This window comes from Rhinoraja longicauda, chromosome 6, assembly GCF_053455715.1.
Source record: "Rhinoraja longicauda isolate Sanriku21f chromosome 6, sRhiLon1.1, whole genome shotgun sequence".
NCBI classification, from domain to species: Eukaryota; Metazoa; Chordata; class Chondrichthyes; order Rajiformes; family Arhynchobatidae; genus Rhinoraja; species Rhinoraja longicauda.
Genome location: NC_135958.1, coordinates 78,435,319 through 78,459,370, shown reverse-complemented (window position 1 = coordinate 78,459,370; position 24,052 = coordinate 78,435,319). Strand labels below are relative to the sequence as shown.

The following is a 24,052-nucleotide window of genomic DNA, read 5'->3' as shown; positions in this document are numbered from 1 at the left end:
GAGCAATGATGACTAAAATTAAGTTGCTAAATAAGAGTTTATGTTGGACCATTATCCCAAGTTGATCAGTATATTCCAAAAACCATCACAATAACATACATATAAACTAGAGTCTGCTCTAGATACATTGCAGCAGTCACTTCCTGAGCCATATGTTTTTTTGGAAGAGAATCAATTCAAATTGTTGAGAAATTGGATCATGCTACACCATATGTATGTGTTCGCTACAATCCAATTTTTAAATGGGGAAAACGAAAAATGGGGATTTTTAAGAATGGAGGCTATTAATATTAGTGCTAGCTGACATTCAGAAAATGGACTCAACTCTTTCGACAAGTGTTCTCCTGTTCCAGGTAACTTTTCTTTACGTGAAGCTCCCAGCTCCTCTTGAAGTACACCTCTAATTACAGATGCTGCTTCACTGGATAGCAGGTCAGGGTCACCTATTAAAAATATAATTAATATCAGAAATGGCATAAAATGGACAAAATGTAATTTTATTATTTCTTCCTCTTGTTTTTTAAACTGCCTTCCTGCTTCTGCTGTCTCCGTTTGTTGTCGTTCGCCTGATTGGGGTCAGTTGACAGGGCTAACCACAAAGAGGTCGACAACACGAGTCCTCGATCCAATCGTTGACCCTCAACTACCAGCTGAACAAGCCAGATTTCAGCGTGGACGCTGCACCACCCACCAAATAGTCAAGCTGACCAATGACATCCAAGAGTTTCGAAAAGGGTCACAGGGTGGGCATCACACTGGAGGGAGCTCACCACCGCTTATGATACTGTGTGGCACCAGGGTTTGATCTTGAACCTCCTCCGAACCATCCCTGACCGTCATTTAGTGCGGTTCCTTGCCAACATCCTTGCCAACCGCAGTTTTGTACTCAAGACCAGCGACGGACAAACTAGCCGACTGCGACGCCTAAGAAACGGAGTCGGTACTGGCCCCCATGCTCTTCAATCTCTATATCAGCGATCTGCCACGCACGACCTCGCGCCAATATGGATACGCAAATGACTTGGCCCTACTGCACTTGGACAAGTTCTGGTCAAATGTTGAGGATGTGCTCTTGGCGGATATGAAACGTCACGGGCCACCTTAAGACCTGGAGACTAAAACTGAGTATGGCAAAAACCACCACAATGGCCTTTCACCTGAACAACAAGGAAGCTCAACGCCAGCTAACCGTCATCCTTAATGGGTCACACCTACCCTACAACCCATTTCCTACATACCTCGGGGTGAAACTAGATTAGCAGCTGACCTACAAGCAACACCTTGAAGCTCTCCGTGCTAAAGTCTCGGCACGGAACAACTTCCTGCGTTGCTTGGCCGGATCGTCATGGGGCCCCAGGACATCTACTCTTCGAACCAGTGCTCTTGCACTCGTGTACAGCGCCACTGAGTACGCTGCCCCAGCATGGTGCCGCAGCACACATACCAGCAAGCTAGACGCAACCCTCAACGACACCATGCGGATCATCACTGGCTGCCTACGCCCTACTCCGACGGATCTCCTGCCGGTGCTCGCAGGTATCGCACCCGCCAAGCTTCGCAGAGAGTTCTTCTCTCATAGGCTGGTGTGCAAGGCCCCATCGGACGCCGAACATCCTTTGCACCACCTCGCCCAGGATTCACAGTAACTGGGACCTCAACGCATGTCATCTCGTCACCCTTTCGCCCGTCATGCATTGACCCTCTGTGGCTCCGGTTTCAACATACTAGGAGCATGGAGAACCAGCTGGGAACAGACATCGTGACCTCAATTCACTGTCGCACCAAACACCACAGCCCCACCCGGCTCGGACATGCCCCCCCAAGAGTGGGTCGCCCTGAACCGGCTCCGCACAGGGGTCGGCCGGTTCAATGCCAACATGCATCGTTGGGGGTTGCGTCCATCAGCAGCCTGCGTGTGTGGAGCAGACCAGCAAACAGCGCAGCACGTCATTTTCGACTGCACTGCCCACAGTCCCCCTGGTGGAGGGGTAGACCTCACGGCCCTTGACAACAGCACATTGCACTGGCTACAGCGCCTGGAGGGCTTAAACATAATTTCTGCTGCCTAAAACGCAAGAAGAAGAACTCTCTTCCTGCTAAAGAGATTAATGCACGGCTGAATTACAACTGTGTGGTAACCAGGCATGCCTTAGCATTCCTGCTTAGACTTCACACTAGTCTTGAAAAGGTTATCAAACTATATAGATTGACACAAGACAAAAAAAACAAAACATGGGTTTATGGAAGGTGTAACTAAAAACAATTTATGCTATTTGGAAAAGTTACATTTGGCTTGATAACACATTTGCTCTACTTCTGTGCTTATCATCAGTCATGCCCATTGTCGCTAGTTTCCTATAGGGGGATTGTACGTAAGGTCAAAGGGCATGACACACGGAGTCGCTCAAGCCATCTGGAGGACATGGCAGCTTCTGGCCTACATTAGCAACACATACATTCCCAACCCGAAAAAACTGCCAAAATGGTCAATTTTTGTGCTGTAAAAAAATGGGGAAGAACCTGGCGGATCCGGCAGAGGAAGAGGAATTCTCAGCCACAGAAGGTAGTTGAGGCCAGTTCATTGGCTATATTTAAGAGGGAGTTAGATGTGGCCCTTGTGGCTAAAGGGATCAGAGGGTATGGAGAGAAGGCAGGTACGGGATACTGAGTTGGATGATCAGCCATGATCATATTGAATGGCGGTGCAGGCTCAAAAGGCCGAATGGCCTACTCCTGCACCTATTTTCTATGTTATGTTTCTATGCTATGTTTCTATGTTTCTAAATATTGCTCAAAGTGTAGATATCATATTAGATCAAATGTACAGTATAGAAAAAGACAATTTAGCCTTTATTTATCACACCAGTGCTACAGCTGCAAACTATTCCTTGGAGTATCAGCCAAACCTTCAGAAAATAACCCATTCCCATCCCCCCCCCCCCCCCCCACTAATAATAGTGAATGTATCGGTGTATAATAGAAACCACCAAAACCATCATGCCATCTCTTCGACCTACGACTGTTACACCAAGGAAGAGAATTGCAAGTAGTTAAAAATCCCCCGTATGTAGACTATCCCCCATTCTGATTTGGAAACAATTGTTGTTCCTGGATCATCAATGGATCCATATTCTGGAAATTCCCTACTAAATGGCACTTTAAGAATATATCTTTGAAATATGTGGAATTCGTTGCCACAGACAGTTGTGGAAGCTATGTTATTGAGTATTATTAAAGCAGAGTGACAGGTTCTTGATTGATAAGGTTATCAAAGGGATGGAGAATGTGGTCAAGAGGGCAAGATAGATCAGCTTTGATTGAATGGCAGAATAGACTCAATGGGCCGAATGGTCTAACTCTGCTCCCATGACTTACGAACTTTACCAGAAGGAGGATCACAATCCCTTCAATGATAATATCAAGCCTTACCTGTAATGCTCACATCCCAAAAATAATAAGCTTACTTGCATTTACAAGTCCCTATTTCTACAAAGGGAATTTGCAACAAAATAAATGAGCCATTTTATCCAAACTTTAAAAATGTCAGTAGCTGATGGATAGCAATTTGATACTTTTCAAATGACTAAAACCGCATAGAATTGATATCAGTAGGACAAAGTTCGGATTTTTGTTCTTTTGCAGTCATCTCAGAAACTGGTTATCAGCTGTTTGCAGTGATCCAATAGTTTCTTTCCCTCACCCCCTATCCCATAAATAGATTAGTCAGACCAGGAAGCAAATTGTTAACATGCTTACTGTGCTGTGAAGAGGCCTCACTTATCTGTTCTGTAAGGTATTCCAGTAAACCATCAAAGATTTCCAACAGATTTTGGATACTTTCTTTGTTACTCTGAACAATATTCTCTCCTGAGCAAGCAAGGGGAAAAGAAGGCACGAATCAGATTATTGCAGAAAGATTACTTTTCAGTTTGACAACCAAGCTATATTGTTAAGTTTACATCTCCAAGGAAACATGTCATTTGTCAAGCAATACTTGATCCATCTACATCTTCTTCACTGCCGTGTGCTGGGGCAGCAGGTCGAAGGCCGCGGACGCCAATAGAATTAGCAAACTCAGGCAGCGGACCTGTGGTAATTTCAGCATTGCTACTGGCATTATGAGATGGACTCCCAGAACACAAAAATCATCAACACCAACAACCTTAACACAAGACACCATTTTTTCTGTACAACTGAAACATAGTGACATTTTATTTTTAAAGTTGGACAAAGTTGTTTGATTACTAACCTGTTATGTGAGACAAACTAATTTGCAAGTAATCCAAAGCCAGTGAATCTATCACAGACTGCACATTATGGGCATCATCTTCTTGGCTTTTGGGGGTAGCTATGTAATCTGAATGGAGCAAAAGGATTTCAATTAATTCTGCTCATTGATGTGCAGATGTGGTTGAAATCACTTCAATACAGAGTTGAATTTCTTTCAAACAAATCATCAACGTTGGCTCACTTACCTGGGACCTTTTCACCAAGAATAGCTTTGTAGAGTGCAACAAACACATTTGCATCACACTCACAGAGTCTTGTCACCTTCCGGTTAATATGGCACTTGCTAAGAAGATCATTGGCAACAGAAATCCAATCTAAAAAGGGTAGAAAAAAACCCAGTGAATTCAGTGCACAGCAAAGAGAACATACATACAAACAGGTAGATCTGAGAGAGACAAACTCAATTAACAACACAAAGCACAATGTGCTACAGTAACTCAGTGGGTCAGGCAGTATCTCAGATCGGGACCTTTCTTTAGACCCGTCATTTTGGCTATCCATGTTCTTCAGAGATGCTCCCGATCTGGTAAGTTACTCCAGCACTTTACGCCTTTTGTTTTGCAAACCAGCATCTCCAATTGTGTCTTCAATTAACAACACAGCATCTGTAAGAGTACATGATTTATCAGGACATGTTGAATGCAAATTCTTAAAACTTATTTGTTCACAAGATATTGACATCACTGGCCATACAACATTTATCACCCAACTCTGATTACCATCAAACAAAGTAGCCTGCTATCAATTTCATGTTGGTGGGTTTATCCCGACCCAAAACGTTACCTATCCATGTTCTCCTGAGATGCTGCCTGACCTGCTAAGCTATTCCAGCACTCTGTCTTCTGATCCCAGGGAATAGTGGCAGGAAGATCATTTTACAAGGAGAAATTAGGCAGTCTGGGCCCACAGAATTTAACGGAGGAGGATTTCCATTGAAACATACAAATCTCTTACAGGTCTTCACGAGGTAGAAGCTCGGATGAAGCTTCCCCTGGCTGGAAGGTCTATAATTACGGGTCAAAATCTGAAACTAAAGTGGTCAGTCATTCAGGTCTAAGCTGAGCAAAGATTCTTTCAGGGAGTGGCCAGTCCACTCAATAGTGGTGTTAAGGGCACATCACCAAGTTTAGGATAGAGATCTGTAAAGATTCTAGAGATATGGGGTCAATAAAGGAAAATAGCCATTATTTTATTGAATGGTGAAGGATGCACCAGCAGACAAAATGGTCTACTCCTGGTTTGAATTCTGACGTTCTTACTATCCTTCTCTCAGTTAAAAAAAGACTTCTTGGTCATGTGTTAAATGGCAATTAATAAAGGTCAAATGCTATTTTTAAAAAAGTGACTCAACACTCTGTCAAGTGTTGACAAGATATGTTTATTTTTAAAGAACAAGTACATTATGATCCATTGCAAGATCAGACACTTCCAACACTGTGCATGTTAGAAACTTATTTTTGAATTATTATGGATTTAGGCAGCTAGGTCTCACATGCCAGCCTTCAATGACTCCAAACCTGATCAAATTCCAATGAAATATTAGATTTAAAAAATCTGCAACCTACTAGTTTTGGAAGCTTCAAGCTAAGCACACCCAAGTGCACCAATTTTCAATGCAACCAAGTGTTACTATGGAATTTGTCAAACCTGGGTTGCCAGAGTCAGTAGTGTGTTAACTTGCATCCTTTGCAAAATATTTTCTCTGAACCCACAATTTATTTTCAGGATTGTTTCTTCCCTCAAATACACAAAGCAGCACTCATGCCAAGATTTAAATAATGAGTCAAAATGCAGCGATTAAGAAGACAATGGGCTGAAAGCTTAATATGACAAGTAGACAAGGCAAGTATCATGGGGTAAACAAAGGGAAGAACATAAAAAGAACAATCCATACAAACTTCATTATTTCAGGTCATCTCAAAGTGAGAAGGGGCATGTGTAATACCAATAAACTGCACAACAATGCAGGAGTGGGAGTGTTTAAGTTCGTAGCTGAGATTTCCCTCTATAGATTAGACATTGTTGAAAGGGAAATAAATACAGCAGACAATCTGTCACACAAACATCTGCAAGATAATAACTATTGTATTTATAAGATGAAGGGGCCTAAACAAAACTAGTGATAACAGTATTGCAAAGGACAGTTAGCCTAGATTATAGCCTTGAATTTCTGGAGGTGAACTTTTAAAATCACAACTTTAGAAGTGGGTCTGTTATACATTGAATCAATGCCCATGTTCAAATGAATTAAAATATAGTAGAGCACAAGCAGTTTAATCCATTGAAATACACCTTTGGATGTACATCTTTGAAATGACGTATTTATTCACAAAATGCTGGAGTAACTCAGCAGGTCAGGCAGCATCTCAGGAGAGAAGGAATGGATGACGTTTCAGGTCGAGACCCTTCTTCAGACTGATTGAAATGACTTGGGTCTACAAGTTTCAATCGTTTTTTTAGAACTTGTGGAAAACAAAGCACTTGAACATTATCATTACAACAGCATTGATAATTGATAACAGCAGAATAGTGGGTATGTCCATGTTTTAATGATAAATGGTTGTCAAAATGACAGCATAGTTATAAAACCCAAAAAATTACAATCAATGCTTAAACAGAAATTGCATGCAAAATCTGGCATCCTTCACAAACTGATATTGACAAAGCATGGAAGCAAGTCATCTTCCTGCCCCTAGGGCAATAAAAAGGCTTTTACAGCAAACAAAAAACTTATGACAGGGAACGAAATTAAAGTTCAAATAGAAAAATGTTGGTATTTGTTTGTTACTGTCACATGTACTGAGATACTGCGAAAAGCTTAGTCTACATGCTATCCAGTCAAATCATGCTCTATATGAGTATTCTCTAGCCATACACAACTACAACAGATTATGCAAAGAGAAAATGCAAGTGTGTGGAATACAGTGTTAAAGCATTATAGTTACAGAAAAAAAGTCCAAAGTGCACAATGGGGTAGGTTGGAAGATTGGAACTACACCCTAGCGAATGGATGAACCATTCAGTAGATTGATAATATCAGGGAAGAAGCTGTTCATGAATCTGGTGGTGGTATGCGCTTTCAAACTGATGGGAGGGTGGAGAAGATGGAATGACCAGGGAGGGGGGGGGGGGGGGGGGAGGGATGATTATGTTGGCTGCTTTCCAAAAACATGAAATCTAGATGGAGCCAATGGTGGGGAGGCTGACCTATATGATGGACTGGGATACATCCATAACTCTGAAATTTCGTGAGCATGGGGCAACTTGGTATGTGGTAAAAATTAATTTCAGGCAAATACTATTGTACAGTATTCAATATATAGTATACTATTGTAGTGTCTCAATACTATTACACAACGACTCAGTTCCAATATATGAACAAATGATTGTTATGCTCTGGAAATGTAATAATCAACAACCAAATAAAATTTGTGAGCCAAGCCCAGTAGGTGCAATGATGAAATAATGCCATAAACTTGCATTAGCAATTTAAATTCAACAACCAATGTAAATGACAGTGATTCATTCTCCTCCACCCTTCCCCCCAAATTGAAGTCACAGAGTACTAAACCAGTCCAGATTCCTAAACCAGTCCAGATTCCAATTCAAAATGAGGATTTTAATCTGATAATCAATCTGTAATTGTTTTTAAACTTTGAGAGATGCAATTGTGTGCAATTTTGGTCTCCTGATTTGAGGATGGATTTTATTGCTATTGAGGGAGTGCAGGGTAGGTTAATTCCCAGGATGGCAGGACTGACATATGATGAAAGAATAGGTCAACTGGGCTTATATTCACTGGAATTTAGAAGGATGAGAGGGGGTCTTATAGAAACATAAAATTCTTAAAGGATTGGACAGGCTAGCAGCTGCAGGAAAAATGTTCCGAATGTTGGGGAAGTCCAGAACCAGGAGTCACAGTTTAAGAATCCAGGTTAGGCCATTTAGGACTGAGATGAGGAAAAACTTCTTCATCCAGAGAGTTATGAATTTGTGGAATTCTCTGCCACAGAAGGCAGTGGAGGCCAATTCACTGGATGTTTTCAAGAGAGTTAGATTTAGCTCTTAAAGCTAACAGGAATCAACTGATATGGGGCGAAAACAGGAACAGGGTACTGATTTTAGACGATCAGCAATGATCCTATGGAATGGCGGTGCTGGCTCAAAGGACCGAATAACCTGCACCTATTTTTCAATGTTTCTAAGGGACAGCAGATGCTGAAATTTTGAACAAATCACAAAATGCTGGAGGAACTTGAAAAAAACCTTCTTACTGCCGTCAGGCAAAAGACTACACTGGATCAAAACTAATACACAACATAGGTCAACGCCAAAGGTGAGGTTGATAATATTAGTTAAGCACCTAACGCTGACAAACTGCTTCTGGCAACACGAATCCCCCACTCTGTCCGTTTTCCCCGCTTCTATTGGCGCCTGTAAACAAGCTTCTGGTTTCCTTGACACTACCACTGAACAGCTGAGACACAAAAAAAAGAGCGAGGGTAAAAAAAACAACTACTTCCTGGTCCACACAACCAAGTCTAATCAATCGCCTTGTAAAAGAAAAGCACAATGCCAATTAAATAGACGAGTCAGTTGACAAGAAGTTCAAACGACTGAAGATAAGTTAACGAAATGTGTAGAATAGAACTGCAGATGCTGGTTTACACCGAAGATAGACACAAAATCCTGGAGTAACTCAACGGGACAGGCAGCATCTCTGGCTGGAGAGAAGGAATGGGCGACGGGTTCAGACTCAGAAGGGTCTCGACCCGAAATGCCACCCATGCTTTCTCAGCGAAAGACAAGTTTAAACGGAATACAGACAACTATCAGTGGCAGTCTGCTTTAATATATAGTTTTCACACCTTATAATCTGTGCACCCTTCCACATCTCCAGTTTCCCTCTCCCCTGACTCTCAGTCTGAAGAAGGGCTCGAGACGTTACCCATTCCTTTTCTGGTGAAAAGTAGAGTTTAAAGTGGAATACAGACAATTGTCAGCGGCAGCTGTGGCTGCCACAAGCCGGCCTAGTGCTGGAGGCAGTCAACAGCGGCCTTACCTCTCTCATCAGGGAGCTCCATCCTGTCTTTAGGGGATGCGAGTGATATTATGGCCCCCTCTGCCGAGATACCGTGTTGTGAGACCAAAGCGTTGGTTTCTCATGACAGCTGCAGCCGAGTTGCGGTGTTTTGATCCAACTTGGCGCACAAGCAGAACCTGTGCATTTAAACGCTCCCTCGGCGTTCAATGGAGGCGCCCACCGCGTCATCAACCGCCCACTCCCCAAATGCGTCACAGGCGGAGTCGATCGCTCGGAAATACTTCTTAAAAATAAAAAAATAAAACGTCTACCTTTCCCCCTTCTACAAAGATCGGCTTTAAATAAAAGTGTTTATTTTTTTCCGCATTCTTGTAGGTCCCCCCCACCGAAAGTTTGAATGACGTCATCCGGTCGTCAAGGGGGAAAAGGGCCTCTTGCTCATTTGTAACCGTCGGCAAGACAAAGTAGTCCCCATCAATGGAGAGAAACGAGAGGGAGAGGGGGGGAGGAGAATGGTTTGGAAGAACGTTTTAGGGGCACAAATTCAACGGATCGTGTTTGTTCCCAGTTGTCTATGGGGATGTGAATGGGTAAGGGTGGGTAGGTTAGGTCGGGTTTAAATTGCGGAGGGATAGGGTGGAATGAGTTCCAGGCGGTGAAGCTGCCTCCCTCTCTAGCCGGCGTTTACTAAAGGCGCACAAGGAGCCGGCATTTTAGTTCTCCATTCACCCCTCGTGTTTGTCATCTTCCCGGCCCGCTTCGCATCTAATTCGAACAAACCCTCATCGTTTCAATGATGCCTGGTTACGACAGAGGTGATCGCAGCAGAGACCGCGGCGGGTAAGCGATTTTTTAATTTTATTTTATCGTTTTAATAGGAGGGAGGGATTTTAAACCCAATGAGGAAGAGAGGAAATGAGAGAGAAAAAAAGCCGGTTCCGTTGCGATGGTCGGAAAATGCCGGGTGGCAGACAGAGAGCGAGCATCCGCCCGCCTTACAGTCGGTTATAAAACACGATACAGCAGTTAATTAAGAGGGGAAAAAAACCAATATTAAATTACGTGTGGTTCGTAGATGGAGACAACCCGTTTATATGAAGTTGTGAATTTAGTTCAAGCAATGACCATTTAAAATTGCCATTTGTAATTCGCCACGGAACATATTATTGATGTAAACGTAGAAATTCAATTCTTCATCCAAATGTGTGTCGCAGATTTCTTCCTTGTGCCGGTTTATCTAAAATGGCCGGGAGATTTGGTGCTAGTGTGATGGGGCGTATGTCACAAAATGGATCTCTTCCCCTATCCTATCCTGCCCGGCCACGTGTATTGTCAGGTGTTACATATCTCTGATGTATATTTCAGCGAAAACATGATTACAAAAATATCTGTTTTACAGCTTCGGGAGCGCACCTCGCTTCGGTGGCAGCCGAAATGCGCCTGTTGCCGGTAGGAAGTTTGGGCAGCCGGGAGAGAAGCTGAGGAAGAGGAAATGGGACCTCAACGAGCTGCCCAAGTTCGAGAAGAACTTCTACGTTGAGCACATGGACTTGGTGAACCGACCTCCGGTACGGCCGTCTTGACAATCTCTCCGGTTTGTTCGCAAGGCACTGAATTAGACAAGGTCATGCGTCACTGCGCTTAGTACCAGGATGGGAATGGAAAACGATTATCAAGCTGGGAACAAGATATGGCCAAAGTTGTGATGAATGTTGCGATGACGCATGGATTACCCTAGGTTGTTCTAATGGGATGACTCGAGTGCCGTTAGTCACCGGGGCATGGTTGTCTTTCCCCGCCTACTAAAATCTACTATTGAGCAGATTTCTCAGTAAATTTGCGCTGTAGATTACAGTCTGATGTCTGGTTTCCCCCTGGCGGACGAGAGAGGAGCAGTCATTTTGCCCAAAATGAAGGAAATGAAATTTGAACTGTTATTTTATTTGTGGTTCCAATTGACGTGGCCCGCAGTTAGTCCTTTCTTTCCATTGCAAGGTTGCATACAGCATTTTACACATACTGGTTTGGATATATATTGATGTTATTAACAGAATTATACATGGTATTAAAGCTTTGTACTTTTCACCAATGCAGCAAGACATTGAACAGTACAGAAGAACCAAAGAAATCACAGTCAAAGGGCTTGGTTGTCCAAAACCAGTTTTCAGTTTTGTTGAAGCTAGTTTTCCAAGTAAGTATGGAATACTAATCTGCACCTGCAGTCTGCCTCTCTATAAGTAAATAAACAAGGCTCCCTGAATCGTATCATCTTGTTCTTGGACATAATTGCATACATTGAAGACTATTTATATTTGATATGATATGAAATAAATTGAATTTAGATTGTTGTAATATCTAAATCTGCTTGTCCAATTTCAAATGTGGGGTTTGATGCTATGGTTGTATCTAGCAATTTTTTAATATTTCAGCACTGAATGCAAAAAATTTCCAAATTAGATTTAGTAAATTACATAAAAATGAAGCCATGTCAATTAGCTGGCATGGTGCTATCTCTGGGTAAACTTGTGCATTCTGTAGACAATTGCAAAATAAGACGGAATTCAAAACTTTCGGATGTTGAAAGGTTGGATGCTGCCAAAGTTGGTTGTAATTAACAAGCTGCTTGGATAGCAGCGAGCATCTGAAGTGGTTGAGGGGAAAAAATGGCGGTAGATTAACCATTTCTGCTAATGTCAGTTTGCTTTTATGAATCAAACTAGGACTTTTAAAGAAGTATCTTTCTATCTCTTCCCCACCTCCATTTCCCCAACAGCATATGTGTTGGATGTTTTAGTTCAACAAAATTTCACAGAACCTACAGCCATTCAGGCACAAGGCTGGCCTGTTGCACTTAGTGGCAAGGATATGGTTGGAATTGCTCAGACTGGATCTGGTAAAACTCTTGCTGTAAGTACAGTGGTAATTTGGGGGTAATTGTGTCTTTGTCAGAGGGTAAACTATGCCAGATTGTAGCACCGAATGTGATTTAATTGGCTGTCCTCCATTCAATTGCATGGTCATACAATATGGGAATGGTTGCTTTGTTCCACTGAGTTTATTCTGACCTTCAAGCAATATCTTCACGAATCCCCACTTTCTGCTATTTTTGGCCACCCTTGCCTCCAGATTGCCTGCATTCTGGGCACAATTTACAGTGGTCGTACAACCTAACATGCATGCCTTTGGGACATGGTGGAAAACCCACAAAGGCAAAAGGAGAAATGTGAGCCTCGCACGCAAACAGCACTCGAGGTCACAATTGAACTCCGTTTGCTGGAACCGAATCAGCAGCTCTTCCAGCTGTTGTGTCACCCTAGTTATGTCATTAGGAGCAGCAGGATTGTTTATCTGGTTCTTTTATATAAGCAGTTGAGGCAAACAAAGAACCTGTTTATTTTCTATTTTAATCATTGTCTTTGCTGTCCCTGAATCTATTCTCTTTCATGCAACATTTTCTTTGGAAGAATAGTCTGCACATATTATCTTGCCACGCCCTGCCAGAAATTACCTGTGCCCCCCCCCCCCCCCCCCCCCAACCATATGAAAGCCTTGAATGATCAAGGCTTATCCTCTATTGACGAAGTTGTTCATGACCTTGTTGTTTACCTAAATCATCACCAAAGCAAGGAGATGTTTCTAAATTTGTCTGACTATTTCTGTTACTCCGTGTGGTCCCTCACTTATGGTGATGTTGTCTCCAAAATTGCATTACCATAGGGCACTCTGATTCCCTCCACCCTGCGGTTTTGAAATCGTCTGCAACTTTGCTATTTATAGCCGACTCTCACCAAAGTATGTCCATCTGTCACTCCTATGCTTGCTGACCTCTTGTTTCCACCCAAGGTCTGGTCCCTCCCCATCTCTAATCTCATTCAACTCTGCAACTGGATGTTTCTCAAATGTACTCCTGGTTTTTGCAATTTGATGACTGTCTATGTCTTTAATTATAAATGGCTAAATTTAGTATGGCTCTTCCCCTTGTGCTCTTCAAAACGACCTATTTTACCAAGCATTTGAAAATATTCAAACTTTTGTTCAAAAAGCACCTCAACTTTACACAGGTGCAATTCCTGTAATGTTTATCCATATTCTTCTCCACTGCTAAAATTAGACTGCATCTCATCTAATAGATGGCATGTGTCGTAAGACTAGGGCTCCAATCTGATCATGTTATTGGATTATTTGGTATTTGGTGATTGTGTTGAAATGTAATAAAGCACTTGGGACATCAGGAATTTTGATGATACTGTGGAAGAGTTTTCTAATTATGGCTGTATTGAATTAGATTGCATAACTTGCATTGATGGTTTATATTTGAAACTGGATCTGAATTCCTCCTGTTGGTCGTAGATAATTTGGAATTAGTGAGTATTAATTCTCACCTTTTGAACTGTAATGCAATTCATTCTCTCTTCTTTGCAGTACTTATTACCAGCCATTGTTCACATAAATCATCAGCCTTTCCTGGAACGTGGTGATGGTCCCATAGTAAGTTGCATTTTATTTTAATTGAAAGCATTGTTAATGGATTGAAAGCTGACATTAACTGACTTTACTTTTCTTAGTGTTTAGTACTGGCACCAACAAGAGAATTGGCTCAACAAGTACAACATGTAGCACATGATTATGGAAGAGTATCCCGTCTAAAAACGACATGTATTTATGGAGGAGCACCAAAGGGTCCACAGATTCGGGATCTTGAAAGAGGTATTGTCTTCAATGTTGTGAAAACTGGATTTCTGTTACACTTTCCTTTCATTGGCTTAACTATCTAATTTCTATGGTGTAGGCGTTGAGATCTGTATTGCAACACCTGGTAGATTAATAGACTTTTTGGAAGCTGGGAAGACAAATCTTAGAAGATGTACATACCTCGTACTCGATGAGGCAGATCGAATGCTTGACATGGGCTTCGAACCACAGATCCGAAAAATCGTTGAACAAATTAGGGTAAGTGTTCTAAATATCTTGTATGTAATAGATATCTTGTATGTAACCTTAAATGTTTTAATTCAAAATGTCTGACTAATTGATCTGACGAAAGCCATTTTGAAGCTGGTTACAACTGTTGTTCATCAACTGGCCAGCAGCGTCACTATAGAGCTGCTATATAATATGGGAATATTCTGTGATATTTCACTAAAGCTATTGACTCTTTTGAATACATTTTCTTTTTTTGTTGTTGCTGTGAATTGGCATGCTTCTCTGCTCTTAAGGATACATTATACCAAAATACCAAAACAGCTTTTGTTCAAACTGATTAAAAAAAATATATTGCTAAACTATCTAATAGTTATTTTCCTAACTTGAATACCAGTTAAAGATCAATGGGGGCTATTGAAGACCTGTTTTCTTTTTAAATGCAAATTGTGGGCAGTGTGTGTAGTTTAGAAATTAATTTATGTGTGCTCATGTTTGCATGCTTATACTTTCAGGTGCTTTTCTTAACCATTTTTGTTGACCTTTTTCCCCTCTAGCCTGACAGGCAGACTTTGATGTGGAGTGCAACTTGGCCTAAAGAAGTTCGACAGTTGGCTGAAGACTTCTTGAAGGAATATGTTCAGATTAACATAGGCGCATTGGAACTTAGTGCTAATCACAACATCTTGCAGATTATAGATGTATGCCAGGAGGTTGAGAAGGATGACAAGTGAGTGAGATTTGTATAGCAACGTTTATCTGATTGCTGATATTGCTGAGTAAACTTTTTCAATGTCATTTTGTGTTTTAAAAACTTGGTATATAAATGCATGCAGGTACCTTGCTCTTTGAATTCTGAAACTTTCTGTTCCCATCCATGGTGGTTTGAATATAATGTAGCCTGTTCTTGCTCACAAACTCACCCCATTGCCAACCCTACATGCTAATTAAAACTATTGGCGTGGTCTTGCAGCAAAATGTGCAACTTGATGATTTGTAAAACTTATTTTCCTGAAAGCATTTCCAAGTGAGTGCTGTGAATTTTGAATCATGTCAAACCAAATGATCTCCATGAGATTTGTTGTGTGCTTGGATAATCAAATTGAGTTTCATTAGCTGCAAATGCCTTTATCCTTGAACTAAAAATCTTCAATCTTCCTTTGTAATTATTACTGTTTCAAACTTTTTTGTTGCTTTACCAGATTGCTGAGGTTGATGGAAGAAATAATGAGTGAAAAAGAAAACAAAACTATAATTTTTGTGGAAACAAAGCGAAGATGTGATGAGCTCACAAGACGAATGAGGAGAGATGGGTGAGCACTTGATGTTGAAATATGCAGGAAGCTTTTAAGATCTCTGGTCAAAGTGTTATCTACACTTTCCCTACACTTCCTATCCTTGTCAGACCTACATTGTTTGAACAGTTGATTAGATTATTTTGGTGAAAACTCTCCATTCAGGGTTTCATTTCATGATTGACCCGTTTGTTTGCAATGGCCATTTGGCTAATGGGTATGTTCTAGTATAAGCCATGGTGTTTTTTTGTGGCAGTGGTCCTGACTATGGGGTAGGTTTTTAAATGGCCATAAGCAGCTTGAATATTACGTATCCAACATTGTGGAGACTCAGAAAGCATGCCATTGTAGACTACAATGAAGGTGCAAGGGACTGCAGATGCTGGAATCTTAAGTATGCAAAGTGCTGGAGGAATTCAGGGGTCAGGCAGCATCTGTGGATGAATGGACAGATGTATTGGGAGCTTTCAGACTGGTGTTGGGGAGAAAAATTAACTGTACAGTGCCTGGTGCATCAAAGGGATGTGTTGCTACAATTATCTAATCGAATAGCAATACTGAGAATGTAGAGCTGGTGTGAAGAAAGATTCTATGAATTATGTTCCTAGCATCTGGTTTCTAAAAGCTTATTGAAATCGCCAATTAAAATTTTTAGATTGCATGATGAAGAATTTTGTATATTTCCTCATTCTATATCTGCACTATTTCACATTGTATCATCTTTTGTGTTGTAGGTGGCCAGCAATGTGCATTCATGGTGACAAGAGTCAGCCAGAGCGTGACTGGGTTTTAAATGGTGAGCAATTTACTAGCTTAAACCTTTATCTTTTAATTATTTCTGAATATGCATGATCTAATTTTGTTTTCCTCCCCCAACAGAGTTTCGGTCAGGCAAAGCACCAATCCTTATTGCGACAGATGTTGCTTCCAGAGGTTTAGGTTAGTAATGCCAATCCAAATTATGATTTTTCTCCACTTCATTCAAAGATTTAAAGAAAGTATTCCATTGCTTTCTTTAACATGTCTTTGCGTTTTTTTTTTCTAAGTTGTGTAAAGGTGCAGTCTTTGTGGCAGGGCCTAGGCATGACAGTTCGAGGACTCGAGAGGGGGAAGGAGGACTAATTGATGTGATCGGCTGGCAGCTACCCAGTCGAGTACAAAGATGCTGAACAGAGAGCATTGTGCCAGTAATCTTCAAAAGGCGGAATGATCAACATTTACCCGCCACCCTAAATCTGTTCTCGCCCTGGATCACGTGAAGCACTTACCACTCATTAAATCTTTGGTTCCTTTGTTTATTTATGGTCACTCAGCATTATGCCCTGGTTTCATTTTCCCATTTTAGTTAGCTAAATTATTTTATCCTAAGTCAGTGAGTTTACCAAAACAGTGGTGTGTCGAACAAATGTCATATTGTTAAACTTTGTTCATTGCTTCATGTTTTTTAACTAGAGCCCAGTTAACCTCACTAAGATCCTTCCCAGAAATTGGTGGTGAGTACTGGCACAAGTTAGTGAAAGATTGGTAGCGCCCAGTTTTAGATGACTCCGAATCAGTGTAATGCCCTCATAATGTCTGAAGTTCCTCCCTCACTTAGTGCATATTAGTCATGTCAGGACCTGCCAAACAGAGACATTTTCTCAAGTGAACACTGGCTTCTTAGAAGTGCTTGCCTAGACAAGATGTCAAAAGGAAAACCTGGGCAGGGGGGTACAGGGGATGCAGGTGTCCATTGGGCTCTGTTTAATTGTAGTCTATTTTGGTCTTGGCAAGACATGCAGTGTGGCCTGAATCCTGAGCTTCTCATGAATGTGTAGGAAGGACCTTGCCTGACTGTTCTAAGGTCCTGAATGGCACATGAAGAGGCAACAATGTACAAAGTGGCCCCAACTGTATAGAAGCATCCGGATGTCACTTGATAACATGTGGGGAGTTCGCTGACTTGGGAATGGACTAGTGAATGCATACTCCCAATGGTAAGATCTCAAAATATCTATCTGATTTTGGGTTGGTTTTTTTTTAAGGGGAGTGTGCATTGTTTTCTCTTCCCACAGTAGTATTCCCGCAGGATTTGAATTAAGGGTTGTTTTAACATTTGCTTTACAGTCATGATGCTGCAGCTAGTTGCTCACTTGCTAACTTCTGTTTTTGATCTGACTGTTGTGGTGTGCATAATTTGCACCTGGTTTTGCAACACTGCAACACTTTACAGATGTTGAAGATGTGAAATTTGTCATCAATTATGACTACCCTAACTCCTCTGAAGACTATATTCACCGCATTGGGCGAACTGCCCGCAGTTCCAAAACTGGCACAGCTTACACGTTCTTTACTCCTGGCAACATGAAGCAAGCAAATGACCTTATCTCTGTGCTTCGTGAGGCAAATCAGGCCATCAACCCAAAGCTAATTCAGATGGTGGAAGACAGAGGTTCAGGTAATTATACGGCAAGATCATTTAAAAAACTTTTACTTTATGCAAATTTGTGATTTTCATCTAGTTGAACTAGATTTTACTGCTGACCGTTGTTACATAAATGCTTTTAATATCAAGTTTAAAGTAAGGGGTGTAGAGGATAAAATAAATTTAGTGGCAACTGGAGTAAAAATATGATTTTTTGGGATAGTCTGAGGCTGGAGCTATGAAATGGGATGTGTACTGGACCTTATAATTATGTATAATCGATTTAACAAGACTTGGAAGTATTTTGAGGAACAATTGAGGCCATTGGGGAAACAGGAAACACAAGTAAAAATTAATTGAGCAGTGAAAATTACTAGAATGATTGCATATAAATAGATTTTCATTGTATAGATATTGTGGAGGATGGAAGACAATAGACAATAGGTGCAGGAGGAGGCCATTCGGCCCTTCGAGCCAGCACTGCCATTCAATGTGATCATGGCTGATCATTCTCAATCAGTACCCTGTTCCTGCCTTCTCCCTATACCCCATGACTCCGCTATCCTTAAGAGCTCTATCCAGCTCTCTCTTGAATGCATTCAGAGAATTGGCCTCCACTGCCTTCTGAGGCAGAGAATTCCACAGATTCACAACTCTGACTGAAAAAGTTTTTCCTCATCTCAGGCTATACCCCTTATTCTTAAACTGTGGCTCCTTGTTCTGGACTCCCCCAACATTGGGAACATGTTTCCTGCCTCTAACGTGTCCAACTTCCTAATAATCTTATACGTTTCGATAAGATCTCCTCTCATCCTTCTAAATTCCAGTGTATACAAGCCTAGTCGCTCCAGTCTTTCAACATATGATAGTCCCGCCATTCCAGGAATTAACCTAGTAAACCGACGCTGCACGTCCTCAATAGCAAGAATATCCTTCCTCAAATTTGGAGACCAAAACTGCACACAGTACTCCAGGTGCGGTCTCACTAGGGCCCTGTACAACTGCGGAAGGACCTCTTTGCTCCTATACTCAACTCTTGTTATGAAGGCCAACATTCCATTGGCTTTCTTCACTGCCTGCTGTACCTGCATGCTTCCTTTCAGTGACTGATGCACTAGGACACCCAGATCTTGTTGTACGTCCCCTGTTCCTAACTTGACACCATTCAGATAATACTCTGCCTTCCTATTCTTACCACCAAAGTGGATAACCTCACACTTATCCACATTAAACTGCATCTGCCATGCATCCGCCCACTCACACAACCTGTCCAAGTCACCCTGCAACCTCATAGCATCTCCCTCACAGATCACACTACCACCCAGCTTTGTATCATCTGCAAATTTGCTAATGGTACTTTTAATCCCTTCATCCGTCATTGTAAATAGCTGCGGTCCCAGCACCGAGTCTTGCGGTACCCCACTAGTTACTGCCTGCCATTCTGAAAGGGACCCATTTATCCCCACTCTTTGCTTTCTGTCTGTCAACCAATTTTCTATCCATGTCAGTACCCTACCTCCAATACGATGTGCTCTAATTTTGCCCACTAATCTCCTATGTGGAACCTTGTCAAAGGCTTTCTGGAAGTCAAGGCTGGCTGACCAGGTTATATTGCAACTTGGACATCTGAAGGAAGCCTGTGCTTCAGCCAGGTGTGGTTTTGAGGGAAAGAGTAAAACTGGAATATAGCGGAAAAGATTTAAATTGGAAGCCCTGAATTGGGTTGTGTAGTATGTCTAGGTTAAATCTATCCAGTTCCATCTGGATCAGCCATTTGAGAAAGGATGAGGTTGAATGACATTACTTTTGTAAGTAATCTGCATGTAAGTGATTGATTGTGGGCTATTCTCAATTAGTAATTTTGCAATTGTACATCTTAATTGAACAGGTCGTTCCAGGAGTAGAGGTGGCTATAAAGATGATCGGCGTGATGACAGAAGAGATCGGTTCTTTAGTTCGAACAGGATCGGGGGCTACAATGGCTTTAGGAATAGGGATAGTTTGGACAGGGTATATGGAACAGCAGCTAGAGAGAATGGTTTTACTCAGACTTTTGCAGCTGCCAACCAAACCACCTTTGTTTCTGGGAAATTTGGCTCCACGAACAGTTTTCCAAGTCTATCTCGGTTTGGAACTTCCAGTTTTCCAGGATCTGTGACCCAGGGAGCCACTGCATTTGGCACTCAGAATCAAAATGGTTTCAAGGCTGTCAGTAGCAAGGTCCAGCAGTTTGGAAGTGGGACTAATGCCTTGCAGAGCAATGGCATTGGTCAACAGTCTGTGGGAGCTCAGTACCAGTATCCACCCCCACCATTAATGGGAATGGGTTTCCAAACACAGACTGGTTATCCTATGCCTCTTGCATATGCTGGAATGCAGAAATAACTTATTGAACTAGATGTTGAGTTTTTCATTCTCTTCTGACTTGTACTGTAACTTTTTTGTTTGAGAGAATGAGAAAGTTCTTTAATATTAGAAACCATTGATATTTCAAGAAAGACTGCAGTGCAGCAGTAGATTTGGTGCACTTTTCTCATTATTTAATTTTTTGTTACTTTACATTCCTTGGAAATTTTTTGTTAGTCTTTTTCTATTAGAATGGCAGATTAATATTATACAAGTTTAACTTATGCATAAAGTACCACAGTGTATGTAAAGATGCATGTCCTTCTAATATGGAAGTTTGAACGTCTTGGAGTTCTGTATGTATGTAACTGCCAAAGTGTCATTTTAAATAAAAATTTGGATTCTGAAGTACATAATTAAGATACTTCAGTTTACACAACCACGTGGTCTGATTTAACAGTTGGCAATTTAATGTGATTATCCTGATTAGTTTCTACAAATTTGAAGCTGCGGGTTACCTTTGACTGAAGAGAGGGGGGTGAGATGGAACTAATGTATCACAAAACACAATTCCAGGTGCAACTTAAACCCTATAGCTGCGAGAGGGGTAACCTGGAAATTTTATACGCTGATTCAACCAGTAGCAGCACCCATCTGCAACAGTTGACTTTGGCAAATGCAGCTGGAAAGTTTGATGTTGACTTGCTGATAGGAAGAGAGTTTGTCTGCTACAAATTATTTCAAGCAACATTTAATCTCATCAATTTTACTAATTAAATTTGGACTTTTTAAATAGATCTTAGGTGCATTTTTAAAGTCATTAATCTTGGACATCTTTCAATCCCTATTTCAGAAACTTATAATTCTGAAACTTCAACCTGCCCATGCTATTATTTTTTTGGATCAGGAAGCCAAAAACTAATTTCAATGAATTGCAAACTCAGCATAGTACTAATTATGCTTAATTATAATGGGAGATGCAGAAGAAACTTATTTGAAATGGAATTGCTTTCCATATAATGTGGTTTTATGAGGATGCACATTTAATAGAAACAATTGATACTCTTGAGACTTTATGCCTTATGTTAATCAACAGTCATCTAAGTAGACATGAATTTAATAAGAACTTTCAAGAGGACTTTTTATTGTTAGCTTGGATATGCTACATTTCGAAGTATTGATCCAGTATTCAAAACGAAATTAAACTGCAGCAGGCTTAACATCGTAATTGCGACTTCAAATTAAAGAGTCAATGGTCCAAATATAATTTTGTCTAATGATTGGTTATTTGGCTTTTGTGGGAGCAGCTTCAGTTTGAACAGATTGAAACATCATGAACCAAGTGGAATTCGTCTAATCCCAGGACCTTGATACAAACCTGCCATAATTTCAATCCAAACTGGTATCATGTACAGCTTTTGCTAAACGATTAATCATGTATATAGATTGTAACATGTTAGATTTAGAAGGGTCCATGGAGCTAAATCTGATTATACTATAATATGACAGATTTTGAGTTGGATCTCAATATTTTATATCTAAGACACAATTTTCATTTTAAAGTTAACTTTATAAATGTACACTTCATGTTCACAAATGACAAGCAAGATTTGTACTCTACAGCAGCAGCAAATGGCTGCCTTCAAAAGTGATCATCCAGACTGTTAATATTGCTGCATTTAAATTCAGATGCAGAGAAAGATTTTTGTGGCAATTCTCTTGGCTCGTTCAAAACAAACCTTTCTATCATCTACAGGACACAACAGGTGTGCATTAAAACATCTGCTTACTTACAAAAAAAATAGGAAGTCAATGCCTTTGAGGATTCAAGTACCTGCCTGCTTTGATAGCAAGCAGGCGGTGTGGGTTGTGCTTCGACCTACATATTCCCTGGAGCCACAAATCATCCCAACTTGACCAGATAATAAAGGTCAAGCACTTCAATAGTCATGGATCTCGTGTGTGGTAGAGCCTTCAACAAACAGGCTGTGACAGTTTATGGCAGGAGCTTAACCTCAAGTTATTTTTTTAAAGCACACTTTCCATATTATGAATAATGAAAAATATATAGTTGAACCCAGAGAACTTGGGGATTCTTAATTGGCTTACTGGTTATAGAGTTGTTGCTGTGCTATAATAGAAACAACAGGTTGTATTCAATAGAGTAGGGAAGAACTGCTGATGCTGTATTTAATAGGTTGGGCAATCTCAAGGAAGAGAAATTAAATTCTTGTTTTACATCAGTGATCTCTTAGAATTGCGTAGAAAAACGTTCCAATAACAGGTGGCTTGTATTTCTACAATGCAGAATACAGGAATACAGAGCTTTATTTGTCATTCCTGTATTCTGTATTGTAGAAATACAAGCCACCTGTTATTGGAACAATATTGTGTTATAATTCCCTGGGTATAGTTGGAGTTCCAGCTGCCAGGTTGTATGCTCAATACCTGCAGCATTGCGTAATGATGAAATGTTTAGGTGTTAGGTTAAAAGTTAAGACAGAATTTAAAAATATTCAGAGATGTAAATAAAATTCTATTGTAATGTTGAAGGGGCTAGTTTGTATTGGCCATGCATTTTACACCCAGCCTGATTTTGGTCTTCACAATTTATAGGATAGAATTAGACCATTTGGCCCATCGAGTCTACACCATTCAATCATGGCTGATCTCTTCCTCCTAATCCATTTCTTTCCTTCTCTACATAACACTTGACACCCGTTGTAATCAAGAATTTGTCTCTAAATATTCAGACTTGGCCTGCACTGTGGTAATGAGTTCACAGATCAACTACCCTCAGTTCCTCCTCATCTCCTTTCTAAGAAAGCGCCTTTTAATTCTGAGGCTCTGGTCCAAGACTCTCCCACCAGTGGAAACATACTTTCCACATCCACTCTACTATGCCTTTCATTATTCTGTAAATTTCAAGGAGGTCCCCCCACTTCAACCTTCTAAACTCCAGCGAGCTTCAACCTTCTAAACTCCAGCGAGTAGAGGCACAGTGGTGCCAAGTGTTCATATGTCCACCCACCCATTCCTGGATTCATTCTTGTAAACCACCTCTGGACCCTCTCCAGAGCCAGCAAATCCTTCCTCAGATATGGGGCCCATATTTGCTCACAGTACTCCAAATGCGGCCTGACCAGCACCTTTTCGACCCTCAGCATTACATCTCTTCATTGGTAAGGTGGAAAGGATGTAAAGGTGACATTTTACTTACAACTAATTTTAAAGATCACCTCAAATGCATCACCTTTCACTGCCGAGTTACTCCAGCATTTTGTGAATAAATATATTAACTTCCAGAAATGGTTCAGCAGGATACATTGGCTCTGCACTAGCACATAGAGAGAAGACGAGTTTCGTTCGCCTGAGGGTGGTGAATCTGGAATTCATTCCTGCAGATGGCGGAGGCCAGGTCATTGGGTATTTTTTAAGTGGAAGAAGGGTCTCTATCCGAATCTTCACCCATTTCTTCTCTCCAGAGATGCTGCCTGTCTCGCTGAGTTACTCCAGCTTTTTGTGTCTACTATTTTTAAAGTGAAGATTCTTGATTAGTAAACGTGTCACCTGTTACCGGGTGAATGCAGGAGAATTTCAGTTCAGAGGGGAAAATATATCAGGCGGACTTGTAGGCCGAGTGGCCCAATTCTGCTCGTGTGTCTTATGAAAGGACAACAATCGGGATATATAAATTCATAAATATCTACTCTTACCCTCTGTGAGGAACAATAACCGCCGCAATACAAACTG

The 24,052-nt window shown here is 41.0% G+C and overlaps 2 protein-coding genes across 2 annotated transcripts in view; one reads left to right on the top strand and one right to left on the bottom strand.

Moving 5' to 3' along the window:
- LOC144594961 (centrosomal protein of 95 kDa-like) overlaps positions 1 to 9,541 on the bottom strand; it is a 47,929-nt gene extending 38,388 nt beyond the window's left edge. The window contains exons 1-5 of the mRNA XM_078401906.1: positions 9,353 to 9,541; positions 4,476 to 4,604; positions 4,250 to 4,357; positions 3,757 to 3,867; positions 326 to 443 (exon numbers count right to left, since the gene is read on the bottom strand). Coding sequence (XP_078258032.1) covers positions 326 to 443; positions 3,757 to 3,867; positions 4,250 to 4,357; positions 4,476 to 4,604; positions 9,353 to 9,374 — 488 coding nt within the window. The 5' untranslated portion in view covers positions 9,375 to 9,541. The remainder of the gene's footprint in view (positions 1 to 325; positions 444 to 3,756; positions 3,868 to 4,249; positions 4,358 to 4,475; positions 4,605 to 9,352) is intronic.
- Positions 9,542 to 10,006: 465 nt separating this feature from the next.
- On the top strand, positions 10,007 to 20,738 carry ddx5 (DEAD (Asp-Glu-Ala-Asp) box helicase 5). The gene is made up of 13 exons (XM_078401415.1): positions 10,007 to 10,174; positions 10,734 to 10,902; positions 11,429 to 11,525; positions 12,108 to 12,241; positions 13,757 to 13,822; positions 13,900 to 14,041; positions 14,124 to 14,284; positions 14,812 to 14,984; positions 15,457 to 15,567; positions 16,284 to 16,345; positions 16,429 to 16,488; positions 17,762 to 17,986; positions 19,842 to 20,738. Exons 1-13 carry the CDS (start codon positions 10,128 to 10,130, stop codon positions 20,336 to 20,338), a joined length of 1,944 nt encoding a protein of 647 aa, XP_078257541.1. The 5' UTR covers positions 10,007 to 10,127; the 3' UTR covers positions 20,339 to 20,738.
- The last annotated feature ends 3,314 nt before the right edge of the window (positions 20,739 to 24,052 follow it).

Coding starts and splice junctions, on each gene's coding strand:
- ddx5 (XM_078401415.1), top strand. CDS start 10,128: ATGATGCCTGGTTACGACAGAGGTGATCGCAGCAGAGACCGCGGCGG. Junction 12,242..13,756: donor GATCTGGTAAAACTCTTGCT/GTAAGTACAGTG, acceptor TCTTCTTTGCAG/TACTTATTACCAGCCATTGT. Junction 15,568..16,283: donor AGACGAATGAGGAGAGATGG/GTGAGCACTTGA, acceptor TTTGTGTTGTAG/GTGGCCAGCAATGTGCATTC.